The sequence below is a fragment of the Peromyscus californicus genome, unplaced genomic scaffold (genome assembly GCF_007827085.1).
Source record: "Peromyscus californicus insignis strain IS unplaced genomic scaffold, ASM782708v3 Scaffold_10__1_contigs__length_136768540, whole genome shotgun sequence".
Taxonomy (NCBI): Eukaryota; Metazoa; Chordata; class Mammalia; order Rodentia; family Cricetidae; genus Peromyscus; species Peromyscus californicus.
The window spans coordinates 26,579,328-26,597,553 of NW_026294391.1; the positions used below are offsets into that span (position 1 = coordinate 26,579,328).

At 43.4% G+C, this 18,226-nt stretch overlaps 1 protein-coding gene across 1 annotated transcript in view; it reads left to right on the forward strand.

Annotated features, from left to right (window-relative positions):
• Nucleotides 1-15,550: 15,550 nt before the first annotated feature.
• Nucleotides 15,551-18,226, forward strand: part of Grpr (gastrin releasing peptide receptor) — a 40,490-nt gene continuing 37,814 nt past the window's right edge. Inside the window, exon 1 of the mRNA XM_052718914.1 lies at nucleotides 15,551-16,367. Within this exon, the coding sequence (XP_052574874.1) occupies nucleotides 15,952-16,367 (416 nt within the window). The 5' untranslated portion in view covers nucleotides 15,551-15,951. The remainder of the gene's footprint in view (nucleotides 16,368-18,226) is intronic.

Here is an 18,226-nt window from a genome sequence, read left to right on the forward strand (position 1 = left end):
ATTTTAAAAATATCTGATTCTGGCTGCAAGAATTCTTAAGCTGAAGTCCATGGAACCAGAATAACTATTAAGAACACAATGTGTAGAGAAAGGAACCCTTATCGACCATTGGGGAAGGTACTACTTAGTATAATCATTGTGGAAACCAGTTTGGAGATTTCTCAAAAAATTAAAAATAAGAATACCATATGACCTAGAGTTCCCATTCCTGGTTATATGCCTAAAGAACTTTGTATCCTACCATAGAGATATTTGCACTCCAATGTTTATTGCTACTTTATTCACTATAGCAAAGAATAGGCATTGACATGATTGCACAAACAGATGAATGGATAATGAGATTTATTTGATATATATCATATATGATGGAATATTGTTCATCATTAAAGAAAAATGAAATTACAAAATTTTCAGGAAAAACAGATGGTCTTAGAATGTAAACTATTAAGTAAGGCCACACAATCTCAAAAAGAAAAACACAGACGATTTCCTTATATGTGAAATCTAGCCAATATTATATGTATATATGTAAACACACGTATATGTGGGTACAGTGTAACATGAAGAAAGAGAACAAGAAATGCTAAGTGTAGGGGATGCCGAAGGACTGAATGCAGGTAATGGGCACAAGTTATGACGGAGGACACAAAGATAATTGCTTTTCTACTTCTAATTCTGTCATGGATTTTTCATTTTTGGTGGTGGATCAGTGCATAAAATGTATTTAATAGTGAAAGAATGACTATTCTAACTGTATAGAAAGTCATTGAGATGTACGGATTTGGGGTCTGGTTAATTTTGGTATGTGGTGTTTATTTTATTTGCAAGTTGTTTTAAATGATAAAGTTAAAAAAAAATGGAAGAATATGAACTTTGGGTCAGAGAGCCTAAGTTAGAAACCAGGCTTTAGTACTGACAAACTGTGTGATCCCAAGTGAACTATGAAAAACCTCTGAACTTCTGTTTCTTCATTTTTAAAATGAGACCAAGGATGGTGTCTGTTTCAGAAGGTTCAAAATCCAGAGCGTGTTAGTTGTAGCTTCTACCTTCCTTGGCTATCATGCTCCAACTTACAAATATTCTAGACTAGACGCAGAGCTTGGAGTGAGAATTTAGGAGGTTAATGTAGGAGCTAGGCAGGAGAATCTGAAGTCACCTAAGTCACTACATGGAGAGGGAGGGAGGGAGGCAAGCAGGCAGGCAGCAGGCAGACAGGCAGACAGGCAGGCAAGTATACAGTAGGCAGGCAGCAGGCAGACAGGTAGACAGGCAGGCAAGTATGCAGTAGGCAGGCAGCAGGCAGACAGGCAGGCAGCAGGCAGGCAGCAGACACAGGCAGGCAGGCAGGCAGGCAGCAGGCAGGCAGCAGGCAGGCAGCAGACACAGGCAGGCAGCAGGCAGGCAGGCAGCAGGCAGGGAGCAGGCAGGCAGCAGGCAGACAAGCAGGCAGGGAGCAGGCAGGCAGGCAGCAGGCAGGGAGCAGGCATGCAGCAGGCAGACAGGCAGGCAGCAGGCAGGCAGCAGGCAGGCAGCAGGCAGACAGGCAGACAGGCAGACAGGCAGACAGGCAGGCAGCAGGCAGGCAGGCAGGCAGGCAGCAGGCAGACAGGCAGGCAGCAGGCAGGCAGGGAGCAGGCAGGCAGCAGGCAGACAGGCAGGCAGCAGGCAGGGAGCAGGCAGGCAGCAGGCAGACAGGCAGGCAGCAGGCAGACAGGCAGGCAGCAGGCAGGCAGGCAGGCAGCAGGCAGGCAGCAGACACAGGCAGGCAGCAGGCAGGCAGGCAGCAGGCAGGGAGCAGGCAGGCAGCAGGCAGACAAGCAGGCAGGGAGCAGGCAGGGAGCAGGCAGGCAGCAGGCAGACAGGCAGGCAGCAGGCAGACAGGCAGGCAGCAGGCAGGCAGCAGGCAGGCAGCAGACACAGGCAGGCAGCAGGCAGGCAGGCAGCAGGCAGGGAGCAGGCAGCAGGCAGGCAGGCAGCAGGCAGGGAGCAGGCAGACAGGCAGGCAGCAGGCAGACAGGCAGGCAGCAGGCAGGCAGGCAGGCAAGTATACAGCAGGCAGGCAGGCAGGCGGCAGGCAGGCAGCAGCCAGGCAGGCAGGCAGGCACACAGGCAGCAGGCAGGTGCACAGGCAGCAGGCAGGCAGGCAGGCAGGCAAGTATGCAGCAGGCAGGCAGGCAGGTAAGTAGAAGCCAAAGTAATGGCTCAGAAGTTAAGAGCGCTTGATGCCCTTGCAGAGGACCCAAGTTTGGTTCCCAGCACCCATATCAGGTAACTAACAACCACCTGTAACTTCAGCTCTAGGGGGCTCAATGATCTCTTCTAGCCCCACCCCCAATCACTCCCCTCTGTGTGTGTGTCTGTCTGTCTGTCTCTGTCTCTCTGTCTCTGTCTCTCTGTCTCTGTCTCTCTGTCTCTCTCTGTCTCTCTCTCTCTCTCTCTCTCTCTCTCTCTCTCTCTCACACACACACACACACACACACACACACACACACACACACAACTTTAAAAAGAGGTGAGAATGCCTGCTTTCATCTGATCAGCTGAATATCCAGGAGGAAGCTGAGTGCCCTGGTTTCTGGGAAGGGGTAAAAGGCATTTTTCTTCCAGAGTACAGTTTGTGTTGTTTCTGGATTGCCTAGTAACAAAAGCCTCTTCTTGTTCTTTTTCTGACCTGATTGTTTTCAGCTCAACAATTTTTTTCAATTGAATGTTTACAAAAATTAATTTTGTTTTACTCCCCAAGTCATTCGAAGTCACCAAGTCTTAAACAAAATGCCGGGGAAGCACACAAACATTATCATCTGCTGAAACCTGTACAGTTACTCACTTTCTTCTGTTAGGCTTGTGTGCTTGGCAACCAGTCTCTTTTGTTATAGACAAAAAGAGACCTGCTCTTAAGTTGGCCTTCTAGCTCGCGTTGGGGGGAGGAGTCTCACAGATCTCTTTTTTAAAATCCAAGATTCCCACATTTTCAGACCCTGATTAAGGAAGAGAATGTGCTTTGATAATTGGTCCAGTGGTACGAAACTCAAAGAAGACTCCCATGGCTCATTAATCATGAGAAAAAGAGAGTTTAGAAAAGAAGGAAAGCTCACAGTTTTGGTTCAGAGGGCTTGGATGTACCAGGCAAGCACGCCGCCACCGTTGAGCTAAGGGCCAGAATGGGTGCGGCTGAATAGCTACAAGCCCATCACAGCAGATTGCCGCTCCTTTTAAAAAGATGGCTTCTCGCTATTGATGAGAGGAAGCAGGAGTTGGGTCAGGACAGGGAGAGGGTGTAGTAGAGGAAAATGGACAGCAAGGGTACCTAGTCTCTCTCTAGTCTTGGGAGAAGCCTCTTTGTCATGAGATGGGAAGTAGCCGCATGGTCGGTGTTGCCATGAGTCATTCGGAAACCAAGCAGCATTTCCCTCAAAATGAAGCATAATTTGCTGCATGTTTCTGGGAGGATGTCTCACCTTGTTTATTGCAAAGGGAACACAACTGCAGTCCTGTCACCGTTGGGAATCTGCGAGCTTCTGTGCCTTTCTACTCTTTATCTTAAATTACTTTGATATTAAAGAAATGTGACTGTAGACAGGAGATAGGAAATGAGCATCGTGTTTATTTCCCCAGAGGTTAAAAACCCCACAAAAAGAGAAACAAAGCAAAAATGCGTTTTTGCCGAAGAAGAAGTGGAAGCTACAGCTGCTGGATTCTCCATCTTTCCTTTCGCTCCCCTCTCTTTCTTGGCTACATTTTCGGTTCTCGAATTCTTTATCCACAGTTTCTACTCATTTGTGTCTCAGCGTGTCTCTTTTCTCTTTATTTCTTTTTGTCCAGGTGGCTTCCCAGGAGAACTCTGAATCATGGCTATCTCTCTATTTCTAACTCCTTACCCTGAAAAGAAGTAGAAACTTGTGGCTGAGCTCCCAATTTTCCAAACCGAGTTATTAGCTGTGTAAATGCAGCCATACTGCTTCTCCTCCCCCATCTTCTTGTAGCAGGATTCCTAAAAGGTCTTATTAATAAAAACAAACCCGGAGCCAGGTATTGGGGTGAACGCTGAAAGATCAGAGAAACAGAACCAGCCACAGCTAACCTCACTTGCCAGTTCCTCAGCTGATCCTGTTTCCTCACCCGAATGGATCTCAGCTGAACTGCTGCTCAAAAGCCTAAAAGCTTAACCAGGCTCTAGTTCCTGGTCCTCACGCCTTAGATACCTTTCTGCTTCCTGCCATCACTTCCTGGGATTAAAGGTGTGTGTCACCATGCCTGGCTGTTTCCAGTGTGGCCTTGAACTCACAGAAATCCAGACGGATCTCTCCTTTGGAATGCTAGGATTAAAGGAGTGTGTGCCACCATTTTCTGGCCTCTATGTCTGTCTAGTGACTGTCCTGTTCTCTGACCCCAGATAAGTTTATTAGGGTGCACGATATATTGGGGAACACAATATCAGCACATCTTCTCTCTTGGAAGGAGGTACAGACAGCCTTGCCCCATGGTTCTTTCTGTGACTGTGTCCTCGGTCCTTAGCTCTTTCCACAGGTCTTGCACTAGTCATTATCTCTCTGTCTAGCTTGGCTTGTATGGACCACAACCAAGTCTGCAATACATTAATGTAGAACCAGGTGTGGTAATAGAAGGCCTCTAACCTCAGCATTCTTGGAGGATGAAGTAGGATCACCATGAGTTCAAGGTCAGCCTGGGCTACAAAGGCAGAACTAGGCCAGTCAAGTGATATATAGCAGGAACATGTCTCAGAAACAAAATATAATGTCCAAAGAATGAAATGAGAAAGGGTTTAGTAGGAAGGCAGTAAAAACAGAACATTTCCAGTGCATCTATGAGGCATTTCCCCAGACAGACAAGTCAGCAGCCACTTTGAAATCACCTGCTGCCCATGCCACTTCATTCTAGGACCTCGAGAATGACTGATGTAGAGCACTGGCAATGGACACTGGTCGGGTGGACTGATGGCTTACCCTTCTGTAGAATTTCCACTCTTCCTACTCATCAGAGGTCTTCCAGTTAGGAGAGGAGTTCCATGGATGACACCATGAGCCATGTTCATGATGAATTAAATTTGACTCTGGAAAAGCCTGTTTATCATGGAGAGTTTCAAGCACATACAGAAACACATAAAGAGCATGCGTTCCACATACAACCAGTCTTAAGCAACTGTCAACCCAGTCTTGTCTTGATTTTGCCTCTGCACAGTTCTCCACTTCCCTGATGATGTTGAAGCAAGTCCTGATTCTCACACCATTTCAGCCATAACTATTCCCAAAAGTTTCTGTGAGTCAGCGTATCATCTTATAAATAAAGTTTCCTGGAACACAAACACACTCATTCATTTTCCTACTGTCTCTTGGGTCTTCCCTGAGTCAGCCTTAAATCTTCACAAAATCCAAAGTATTTATCATTTTGCCCCCTAACAAAAAGTCTACTGAACTCTGCTTTAGACAAAAATTATTGAAAAATATTAATTAATTAAACAATAAAAATAATGACTTTAAAAGACAATCTAGATCACCATCATGTCTCAAATGCGATAATAATTGACTACATAGTCACTTGAAATTGTTTAGGAATTTATAGGTTGTCAAATTCTTTGTTATTTGTTATTGCCTTTGAATCTTGCAATGAGAAGGATGGAAAGAAAATCAAATCATCACATTCTTTAAATTCCCTTTGTATATAAAAACATGGAAGCCTAAAGAGTTTTATAAAATGACCCTCAACTGATCAATGTGAAGAGAATAAGGAACTGTGGTATGCTCAGAATTCAATGGGTTTTCTATAGTACTCCACCCCACAAGGCTCAGGGATCTTCAAAGAAGATGGGACAGAAAGCAAGGCAGAGATGGTGGACAGCTTCTCGGAATCATTATTTTCTGGTCACGACAGGGCAGGTGCACAGATGAACTCACAGGGATTGTGACACCTTGACAAGACCTCCCCGAGTTCCAGCCAGATAAAATCCCCAGATGGAGGAGAGGTGGGCATGAAACACTACCACTAGCTGAAGACCTGTTGGCATTTGATAGCTGCTGGGAGAAGGAATTAGTTGTCTTAATAGTGTGACACCTACTATGTCAACCACATTCTAGGGCAGGCCGAACTTCCGAGAGTAGCTGAGCAACATAAATTGGACTCCAAGCATTAAAAAAAATTTTTTCAAGAAGAAAACTCAAAATTAGAAAGGGAGATGAGGGTAGAGAGGGTCCAGAGGGAGTTGGGGTGAATATGATCAAAATACATGGTATGAAATTCTCAAAGGATTAGTAAAAATATTATTTTAAAATGACATAATCAAAGGCAGGTAGCTAAAAAACAATTTGAGTAGAATATCTCTGCTGCATATGATGGAGCACAGGGAACCATGAATCCTGTAGTCTATGACTGGTCAATTCCCTGTGAGTTTTGTAGCCTCTCCACGTCAAGAGTATTTGACTTGAAGAAGCTGGCATGGGAAATATATTTCAGACATGACTTGGAGTTAATTTAAGGTGAGACTCCTTCAAGCAGCAAAAATAACAGCAGTTTTATATTGAGTGAGAGTTCCCATGGAACCACTTCGGAGTTTGAAGTGCCATACTGGCATTTGGAGGAAAAAATCTATGGGTAAGCCTTTCCTAGCACCCTCCTTCAAGAAGAACATGGGGTGTTATTTTACAGACTGGGGTGAGGGATGAAATACAAGGTTTGGACTCTCTTTAGTTCCATGAGCACCTAGAGTCTGGAAGCTCAGCCTGGCTCATTTGTTCCGTAAAACCTGCTACAAACAAAATAAAAACTATATTTTCTTAGGAGAAACCCAATGCAATCTTTAAGTGTTTTTCTGGGAAATAATACTCTATACTTGAGAAGAGAATCCAAGAGAGCATATAAAAATGAGAAATACAGTAAGTTCAATAATACTTTAGAAAGTATAAGAACAACATTTTACTTTAATCTTTATTTACTTATTCATCATTTTGTGACAGGTTCTTATTATGTAGCCCAGGATAGCCTCAAGTACCTGATCCTCTTGCCTTACAAGTGCTGAGATTAAAAGTCTGTGACACCACACCCAGTTTTGTTCCCATATATCAATGCAGTTCCCAAAAAGGCCAGAAGAGAGCATAAATCCCCTAGACCTGGCATTATGGACGGTTATGAGCCATCCAATGTGGGTGCTGGGAACTGAATTCCAGTCCTCTGCAAGAGTATTACACATTCTTAACCACTGTACCATCTCTCTGGCCCCTTATAGAGCCCAAAACCCATCAAACAACCAAAGAACATTACTGAAGTAAATTTCAGGTGTAAAAGGAATGCTTATTTATACTGAACTATGAGATAATTTTCCTTAAAGAAACTTAAAATGTTTTCCTCAGAAGTCAATTAGATCCTCAGAAACAGAGCCCACTGCTTGATAATTTTTGTATTTCTAGGACCTAGAACAAGGTCTGGCAGGGAATGGCGTTTCTTGTATATGGCACTGAATAGCTACATAATGTCAACACCATTCTTTATCTATACATAAGTAAAATCACATCTCTAGTAATTAAGAGGAACCTGTTACCCAAAATATCACTTCACAATGGAGAATCCTAGCAGGCATCACCTTAACCAAGCAGTCAAGTTTAATATTGCCACTGAGGAATGACATGGAATAGCAAATACCCTGTTGTGGACTGAATAATGGCTCCCAGCAGTATCCAAGCCCTGGTCCTAGACCCAGCATGAATATACCCCCTTACATGACAAAAGAACATTTTTATTAAGAATTTTAAGATGTGGAGATTATGCTGGATTATCTGAGTGGGGCCAGTGTATCACAAGGGTCCTTATAAGTTGGAGGCAGAGGAAAGCTCGATTATATAAGAAAAGGCAATGTGATGATGGAAACAGGGAACTGAGTAATATAGCCATAAGCTGAGGAATACTGGGTCCAATTCTCCCTGGAGCAGTAGTTCTCAACTTCCTAATGCTGTGATCCTTTAATACAGTTCTTCATGATGTGGTGACTCCCAACCATTATTTTTGTTGCTACTTCATAACTGTAATTTTGTTACTGTTATGTATCATAATGTAAATATCTGTTATGCAGGGTATCTGATATGCTACCCCTATGAAAACCACTCACTGTACTAGAGCCTCCAGAAGGAACCTGCTTGAACAACAATTTGAATTTAGTCTTAAAGGTTCATTTCAGAATTCTAGGACACAGAATTGAGAGAACACATTCTTCTTCTTTTGTGCCATCAATGATGCTAATTGGTTATAGAAGCAATTAACACACACTCCCTGATAAGATTTGATGAGAAAGGACCCTGCTTCTGTGGATTTTTCCCCAAGAATTCATTTCCCAAGTCTAATAATAAAGTGTCAGGAAAACCAAAATTGAAGGATATTCTACAAAATGCCTGACCTGTACTCTCTAAAATATTGTTTAGATCAAACTAGGTCTGGTAGCACAGGTCTGAAATGAAAGATACTCAGGAGGACGAGGCAGAAGGACCACACACTTGAGGCCTGTGTGAGCTACAGAGTGAGGTCAAGGGCAGCCTGTCAAAAACTTCTTTAAAGTACAGAAAAAGAAAAACTGCGTTCAATCCTCAATAATGGAGAGAGAGAGAGAGAGAGAGAGAGAGAGAGAGAGAGAGAGAATGAAAACAAGGAAAGTCTGAGAAACTGTCACCAATACGGCACTAGTCTAAAGAATCATAATGATTAACTACCATGAAGCATCTTGGATTAGATCTTGGAATAGAAGATGACAGTAGAAGGACTATAAGTCTGAATAAAGTCTATCATTTGGACAATAGCATTATTCCAATATGAATCTCTTAGCTTTGTAAGATATTAACACCACGGGAAGTTGGGTGATGGATATATCTGGAATCTTTGCTCTGTCTTTGCAACTTTTCTGTAAACCTAAAATTATTTCAAAGTAAAATATTTAAAAAGGGATTCATCCTGACAACATGTTGTCATGTCAGACATCTATTATGGATAGGCAGAAATAACTTGATGCTTTTCAGGGCATTTATTACTCTTCAGGGGGAAGGGGGAAAAGACTGGGAAGAAATGACTGATCTTAGGATGGTGCCTACCCTGCATGTTGTAACTGTTACTGGTCAGGACTGGTACCTCTTATTGTCCTGGGGCATAGGCAAGGGGAAAGTGTCCCTGTATTTCACAGCTGGAAAACCACAGCGCAGAACACTTCAGCTACAAATAATGTTCATTGAATTGATTTGACTTGCCCAAGCTCACTGAGCAGATACAGAGATGGCATATAAATTGTCTCATTTCCAGATATATGGTGGCTGAGCAGCTAAGTTCAGCTCATTTATACTATTTCCAAAATACATACATCTTATCCAGATAAGAAACTTTGGTGTTCTTAGACGACAAATGGATTGCAGTTGGCATAACTTCTCCAGACTTGACCAGACTTTCCCTTCATTGAACACCCTGTCTAAACATTCAAGGTTCAAGTTGCCTCTTGTGGTCTTTTTTTTTCTTTTGTCTTTTTTAGTGGTTTGTCTTTCTTTCTCCTGTCCATCCATCCCACTTACCAAGTGGAATCCATTGTGGTATAACAAATGCCCATCAAGCAGTGGTTTAACAGTAACAAACATTTTTCAACTTAGTCTCTGGTGGTCAGAAATTTGGGAGTGGTCTGGCTGGGTGTCCTGAGTCAGGGGCTGTCATGAAGCTGTCAGGTATTGGCTAAGGCTTCAGGAATCTGAAGGCACAGTTGTCTCTAGGGGCCCCACTCCTAAAATGACCCACAGCTATCTCAGTTCTTCATCAAGTAGGCCTATCAGTAAGGCCATTTTAATGTTTTTTTGCTGGTTACTTTCTTAGGACCTGTGACAATGTCTGATAGAAACAACTTCAAGGAAAAGAGGTTTGTCTGGCTTATGATTTAGAGGGTACTACATTCCATCGTGATGGGGGAAGGCATGGTGCCTTGGTCTGGGGCTGTGGGACCTTGAGGAGGATCAGAACTAGAGGCAGGGCATCCTTCAAGGCCCTCCTCTGTCAGACTAGATCGTCTAGCTAGGTCCCATGTCCCAAAGGTTCCATAACCTCCCCCAAAACAGCACCACCAACTCTGGCCAAGTGTTCAAATGCATGGACCTGTGGGGAGACATTTCACGTTCGAACCATAGCAAGTGTCCTCATGACATGGCAGCTGGCTTCCTCCAATGACCCCAAAGAAGAGGCTGTGATGCTTTTTCTCATCTAGTCTTGGAAGTTGTACACTATTCCTGCTTCAACATTTTGCTTGTTAGAATCAAGATACTAAGTACAGCTCACATCCAAGAGAAAGAAAATTAATCCTAGTTTCCTAAGGAGACACATTCTATGTTGGTTACTTGTCTCATTGTTGTGACCAAATACTAACAAAAGAAGCTTAAAGAAAGAGGCATTTATTTTGGCTCCTGGTTCCTGGGTACAGTCCATCATGTAGGGGAAGTTCCTGTGGAAGGAGCTTGAGGCAGCTGGGCACACTGTATCAGCAGTCAGGAAACAGGGAGCCATGAATTCCTGTGACTACCTTGCATTCTTTATATCCAATTCAGGACCCCAAAGCATAGACTGGTACTGTCCACATTTAGGGTTGGCCTTCCTATCTCAATTAACCCTATCAAGGAACTCCCTCCTAGATAAGCTCAGGGATTTGTTCCCAAGGTGATTCTAAGTTCATCAAGTTGACAATCAAGGTCATCTAGCACACACATCAAGAACAGGCAGACTTAAAAACCACAACATTGCCTGTTCCTTTAGCTTTGATGTGAGCTAAGAATGTGGGCTTCCTCTCCCGGCTTTCTCTGGCCATCTGCATTTATTTCTGCAGCTTCCTAAGGCTCAAGCCAACACTCACTCTTTGGGAACACACCCTTCATCTTTCACGGAAGTTTCCCAGCCCATGAAAAGTCCCAGAGTGTTGAGAACAGAAAAGGGAACTTGAAACAATCCCAGTTTTGTAGGGTCTGGATAGAGTCATCTGCCTTGTCTGTTCCTGCTGCTGCACTAAAATTTGACATTTCAGATTCTTTTCAAGCCAGAGTTGCTGCAGTTCTCGGCACAGCTGCTGTCACCGAGCTCACATTCAAACCATGCCCAGTGCTCACCGACCTTCAGCACATCACCTTCTCATCCAAACCAAATGCCACTCTACTCTTGCCTCTTTTGCTGTGTGTTTGGACTATTGGGCCTTTAGCATTCTTGTTCTCGGTTCTCTTCAGCGTTCACCTCTCTGTCTTCATCTTTCTTTTCCATTGACTCACTCACCTTCCTTCATTCCTATAGTGAATTCAGTTGTCACAAGACCAGGTTCAGAATTTCCCTCTAGACTGACTGCCGTCTTGTCCTTGCTTTTTTATTCTCAGAGTGATATTCCGAAAACAAAGGGGAAGGAAATCAATCCTATGGCTGGGTCAATGGCACATACCCTGAATCTCAAAACTCAGAAGGCAGAGGCAGGTGGATTTCCGTGATTGGAGCCTTACTCCTGGATGTAGTGATGTAGTGTAAGACACTGGGACAACTCTCAGCCATTATCAGGAATCTGGGGGAACTCCACAGCCATTATCAGTGATGTGAAGAAACCCCAATACAATGTTTTATTTTTTTATCTACTTGTTTTCTAATGTGGAACTCTTAATCCTCCTGCCTCAGACTCCCATGTGTTAGGACTATAGGCATGCATTACCACCCTGAGCTGCAGGGTTGAAGTGGTTCTTAGTTGAATTTTGAGGTGGTTCAGTTCCTGGTTCCATGCTGAACTTGAGCAAGCCTTCAGCCTCATGCCCATTTCCTGTTCCTATCCTGGTTTCTCAACCATTGCTCCCAGATATTCCTGGTGCTACATCCATGTTCCACAGACTTTAACATGCATCGTGTTACCGTGAAGATTATTTCTTTTAAATGTAGCTCTTCAGGAGGGCTGGGGGTAGTGCCTAGGATTCTGCAGTTCTAAAATTGTATTTTTTAATTTATTTGAGCATGCACAGGCATTAATGTGCCACACAGTATGGAGGTCAGAGGACAACTCTCTGGAGTCAGTTCTCTCCTGCCACCTTGTGGGGTTCAGGGATTGAAGTTAGGCTGCTAGGCCTAAGCAAACGCCTCAACCATTTGAGCCATGCCCCTAGCCCTGAGGTCATGCATATGCTGCAGGCGTAAGGATTTACTCTTGGGTAGCAAGAACCCATAACAACAATGTAAGCTCTTAACTATGTTCCCTTTCTTACTCCCTCAGCAGAAGGGACACAATAAGTACTGTCATGATGACATGATCTCTAGGGCCTATGCTGTTTGTCTCATCAGCCCCCAGGACAGCAAAGATCTGGACTCCTCTGCACATTCAAATGAAAAATAGTGACTGTTGGGTTCTGGCATTGAAGATTTAAAATGAGCACATATAGGGTAGGGCTCAGAAGTTGTATTTTAACAATGCACCCCTGACAATCTTGCTGATTAAATTTTTTTGTTAATTATGTATGTATGTGTATCTGTGTGGGAGTACATGCATGTTGGTGTGGGTTCTTGCAGAGGCTAAATGCATGGAGTCCCCTTAGAGCTGGAATTTGTGAGATGTGAGTGCTGGGACCTGAAATCAGGTCCTCAGAAAGAGTAGTATACACTCTGAACTACTGAGCCATCTTTCCAGGCCCACATGTTTGTTTGTTTGTTTTTTAAGACTTGCATCTTATAGGCTAATGTCCAGCCTGAAATCTTCACTGAAAAGTCTTCCCCCAACAGATCTAATATCCTTTATTTTATTTTGCACTCCCCCTTCTCTGTTCTGGACACACTCACACTGTAACTAATTCACCTTAATTGTGTATATATATTATTGCCTTATCAAGAATTTTAGTTGGTGGAAAACATAATACCAGCACATACCATTGGAAGAAACTTTCTCTCTTCTCTTTGATTCTATGGAATCCAGCTACCCTCCTAAATTTCAACAGATCTTTGCCCCTCTCATATTAAAGTTCCCCAGAAGAGCAGCTCTTTTGGAAGAGTAGAAAATGTGATTCTGTTGACCGCAATGGAAGCACAAGGGACATCCTTCTGTCAACACACAGGAAAAGACGTTTGTCACATTCCAATCCTATTGAGACACTGGCTTCCTCGAGGCCAGGGACTCTGTTTATATTTGTTCCATGTCATTCTCCTAAGTCACACACATCTCGTACTCGTCACTAAACAACAAGCTAAGGAAAGGTCTGAATATGTTCAGTGTTTGCCTAGAAGACGACACAACACTAGAGATGGACAGAGTCCTTATAGATAATTAGTTGAAGTGGCTTCCGAATTCCATGATTAGCTTTTTTTTTAACATCCTTGAATCTAGAAAATAGTAGATATCAATCCTCAATACACCTTCAATCTTAAAATACCTTTAGAACAGTCTATACTGCTCTGCTGTGGAAGGCATAATGTTAGCGACAGCTTTGAGAAAGCAACACCTGCCCACATCCGCTTACATGGGAAGAAACACTAATAGCCTAAGTGGATTTAAGAAGTCAGACTGACTCAGCACATGGAGGCATCTGACGAATAACGAGAAATTATGCCCACAAGTCCCCTTTGTGCACCCAAACTCTGTAGGCAGAACTTCGGAGCAACAACATCGGATTCAACACTGTCTCACCAGCTTGCCTCCAGCTGTGTCTCATGCTGCACTCCCCTTGCCGGTCTCCTCTTCTACTTTGAGTGACCTTTATAACGGGGCTTAGAGTGGTTCTCTTGCTCAGTGCCAACCCTCCTTTGTGCCACTAATCACATGCCGCTTTGTATCTGTTCAGAAAGCCCTAGCACATACTTAGCAAACCTTCAGCATCAAGTATCACATTTTCTGAAGAAAGGGTGGTTGCTTCATTCTAGAAAAGTGGTAGTGTCTAAAACGTGGTCCCCTTGCTCAGCACCACTGTCTAGCCTCTTACATGTGTAGTACCTAGAAGCTGTAAATTTCCCTCATGTAAATAGAGGCGTTGGTGATTCACCGGTGTGAGTGGAACTCTTGTCTATTGATTTGAGATCAATCAGTCTTCTGAGCTGTCCCAAAGCAAATCTTTTCCCTTCAATCCCCAAATGGTAATTATGGTAATAGTGATAAGTAGCTAAAATTAATCAAATGGAATAAATACTATATGGTCTTACCAGGGATTATTTTTTATTAACCTTCATAAATTATCCCCGCTCCACAGATAACGAACTTGAACCTGAAGACATGTAAGTAATTTGCCCAGGCAATGTGCCAAGGTAATAAATGAGAGGGTCAGTCAGGACTGAAACTCATGTCTTGCATCAGTAAGTTGTACTGCTAGCAACTGATTGACACTACTAGGCTCATGGTTATTGACTCATTACTGTCGAGGCTGGACTCCACTAAGAAACCCTTCCACCTACAAGCATGTAGCATCAGTCTTCTGCATGCTGCCTGTAAGGAGCCTTTCATATTACAAAAAGGGTACAGCAGCCACCTGGGTATCAAATGCCACAAGTGTCCATGACAACACACTTGGAAGCTTCCTTGATGGGCCCTGACATGGTAACAAGCACTCGCTTCTTTATTCCTTATGGGTCCTGAAAAATGAGCCTTTTGCTAGCGTCTGTTATTAGCTAACTTTCAGGAAGGGCCAGCTCCACAGACATCTTGAAGGTACAGCCTTATAATGTATTTATTAGTGCCAGCTAAAGGTCAAGCCTGATTCTGATAGTATTTTTAATAGAGTCTTTCTCAGCATTCCTTCGGCCATAACTTATTTCTTTCACCAGTTTGTCCCTCCCCCCATTTCTTGGGAGAATCCACAACGGTTGTATAGTTCACAGGAAATTGAAAGCTTGCCAAATAATGCAAAAGCTACACTAAAAAGGCAGTTTTTAGATCAGAAGAAAAAGGGCATATTTTTTTCTGGAAAAGATTATTGATCTTTGAATGTTAAGCACGCAGCAGCTGGCTCCATAGTTAAGGAACACAGGGGCTTGGGAAATTCTCAGGAAAGAGCACGTGTGTATTGTGCTTCTGGTTTTCCTGAAGTCTGTTGCTGGAGATTTAAGGTATGAATCCTGTACATGCAATTCTCAGTAACAGTCCCTATTCCAAAGGGACTAAGTAGGACAGCTCACACACAGAGACCCAGAGGTACCATTCTAATGCATTAGTGTAGATTAGAAATGGGGAGGGTCATGAGTCACATAGGAACTCATGGAGATAGTATCAGAGATAGCCCTAGTCTTTGCAGAGAGCAGCATTTATTAAATACCGACTATGGGTGCTGCTGGCTTAAATGAAAAGGCAAGGTATCTGTTAAGCCACAGGAGTTGCAATCTGCTGGCTGATTCTCATTTGGAGAAAGCGGGCAGCTGGGCAGTGATTGAAGTGTCCAGCAGGGGGCTGGCATTCGCTGTCTATACGTGGCCCTGGCTCCTCTTCAAAGCCTCAGCTCAGGAGAGCTGCCGTTTGCTGGGAAAGCCAGTGACGTGCAAAGCATCCTGCCTATAGGATTGGAGGCTTTCTTGGTGCAGTTTTTTTCTACCCACTTTAAACCTTCAGGTTCTACATATCAGGAAAGACGGGAAATGCTGTGTGAAAATAGCAATCCAAAAGTTCTTAGCAAACTGCAGCCAGAGGGACTCAGACTAGAATGGAGGTAGGAAGAACTGGGACAGAGTGGGCTTAATCCTAAGCTTTTCTTTGGGCTGAGTTTCTGTTGCTTGTTAATTTAGGGCATTTACAGATAGATGTATCACTCACTGGTGGTGTGGAGGCTGGGGCAGAACCAACATCAACGTACTGAGCTAGAGTTTGGAATACCAGTGTGTGTGCATTCAGAGTGTTTTTATTAAAGGAGATCAAGAGCCTAGCACAGATCTTACCTTCATCACCTAACTGCAAAACCAGAAGTTAAGAAGCAGCATCTTAAAGGAACTTTTCTAGAGAGAAGTCTTGAGATGGCTCTGAATAATTGTTCCCACCTGAACCTGGAAGTGGACCCTTTCCTGTACTGCAACAACACCGTCAATCAAAGTCTGAATCCCCCCAAGATGGACAACTGGTTCTACCCAGGAATCATTTACGTCATCCCCGCAGTTTATGGGGTTATCATCGTGATAGGCCTCATTGGCAACATCACCCTGATCAAGATCTTCTGCACAGTCAAGTCCATGCGAAACGTGCCAAACCTGTTCATCTCTAGCCTGGCTTTGGGAGACCTGCTGCTACTGGTAACCTGTGCCCCTGTGGATGCCAGCAAGTACCTGGCTGACAGATGGCTATTTGGCAGGATTGGCTGCAAACTGATCCCCTTCATACAGCTTACCTCAGTGGGGGTGTCTGTCTTCACACTTACAGCGTTGTCCGCAGACAGGTAAGTACTGACTGGAAGTTAATATCCTCTCTTGGGGTGGTGGACTACTCAGTGAACGACACAGGAGAGCTGTTTTCATGAAAGGGAAGTTTTACTCAAATTCAAACTCCCTTCCAGGCATGGTTTTGTTCTGGAAATTACTCCTGGAGTTTGGCATATTAGTTTAAGAAAAGAAAAATGAGTGAATGGTGGAGACAGGAGGAGACAAATGAGAATTAAATCTCTAAGCCTGAGACCAAGGGGCATTTTTTCTGAAGAAAAATCATTGCCTAGCCTGTCTTCTCCCTCCCTGAAAAATTAATTGAGCAGTGAAAAGGACAATCACACCCCATAGTTTCAACCTCAGGCTAATGTTTCTTAGAAGCAAGTCAGACCCTTTCAGAAAACAGAGAAGTTCCCACTGCCCCTCTATAAAACCTTTGAGAAAGAAAAAATAGGCTCCGTTTCTTGGAACTTTGTCTTCCTTGGACAGTGTTAACTTTTCTTACAGCTGATATTCGAGTGTGACTGTACAGAAAAATTGTGTCGATTTTTGTAAGTTTTCCTTCAATGAACTTAAACACAATTGCTCTCTTTGGCCTGGCTAAGGAAATGTTGTTCAAGGTTAACTTCTAGTTGTCATAGCTTTATTAATGTCCTTCTGTGTTCAATGTCTTTGGAGCTTGGTGGTGGTGGGTATCCACTTTTATTCTGGAAAATACACATCTTTGTGAACTTCATTGTATATATTTATATATATATATATATATATATATATATATATATATATAGAGAGAGAGAGAGAGAGAGAGAGAGAGAGAGAGAGAATTTTAAAACCTGTTCTCATGCACTTATCAACTATCTACTGTGTTAAAAAATAAAGCCCATGTTTGAACAAGCAAGTAAAGAAATATTTGTAGGATATTCACACACATTGCTGACCATATCTTAGGTTCTGAAGATTGAACACAGAAATGATTAGACTATCAGATACAGCATATGCTAAATGGCTAAATTAAGAAAAACAGGTCCAGTGGACCAGAGATTATAAGTTATCTTAAGTCAACTCGATGGTGTATGTTAAAGATACATAGGACCAGAGTGTATACTGGGAAGAGCACAGGCACAGTTCTTAAAAGTTTAGAATCTGAAGAATATGGCCTACATCTTAATACATCTGGTGCTGGAGTCTTTTTCTAAAGGAACAAACCGTCCTCAGGTGAGCTGGCCTTGGTAAGTAATGGACAAATAAAGATAGTGTTATCAGTATTTGTGGCCATGTGTTTCTCCTAAGCTACTTAAACTACACTGCTCAGTACAGATGATATTCTCAGAGACTGAAAAGTAATGATCCAGAAATGAGGCTATTGTGTGGACCAGACAGGGTTTCTCCACTCACCCTCATCTTGCTCGCACCCTGCCTTTTTGCCCTTCAGGTACTAATGACCACAGATACTTTTCTGTGTTTGTTCAGGGCCAGCAAACTTCAGAGCTGGCAGAAGCTCCATGGCTGGTTCCCACTGGTGGAGGGCACGTCAGGCTGAGCATAATTTTCTTGATGGGAAGAAGAGATTTGGGTTTCCGGGCTGGTGAATGCAGTGGTCCAGATGGTGTTTACTGTCTCCTCGGGGAGGCGAACAGAGTGGAAAGGGAGGGCATGGAATGGAAAACTGCAGCTGCAGGGACCCTCTTCCCGGAGTTTCAGCACAGACTGAACTCGCCATCAGCAGTCAGGAAAAGCTCTGTGCAAAGCTGAGTTGGATGCCACCGCAGCTGCAGTCTGTCCTCACTAACTTTTTGTATTTGGCTGTGCCTTGCAAAGGCTGATGGGTCACTGGAATTACAGGTGCCGCACCACACTGACTTCAACAAGAATAGGT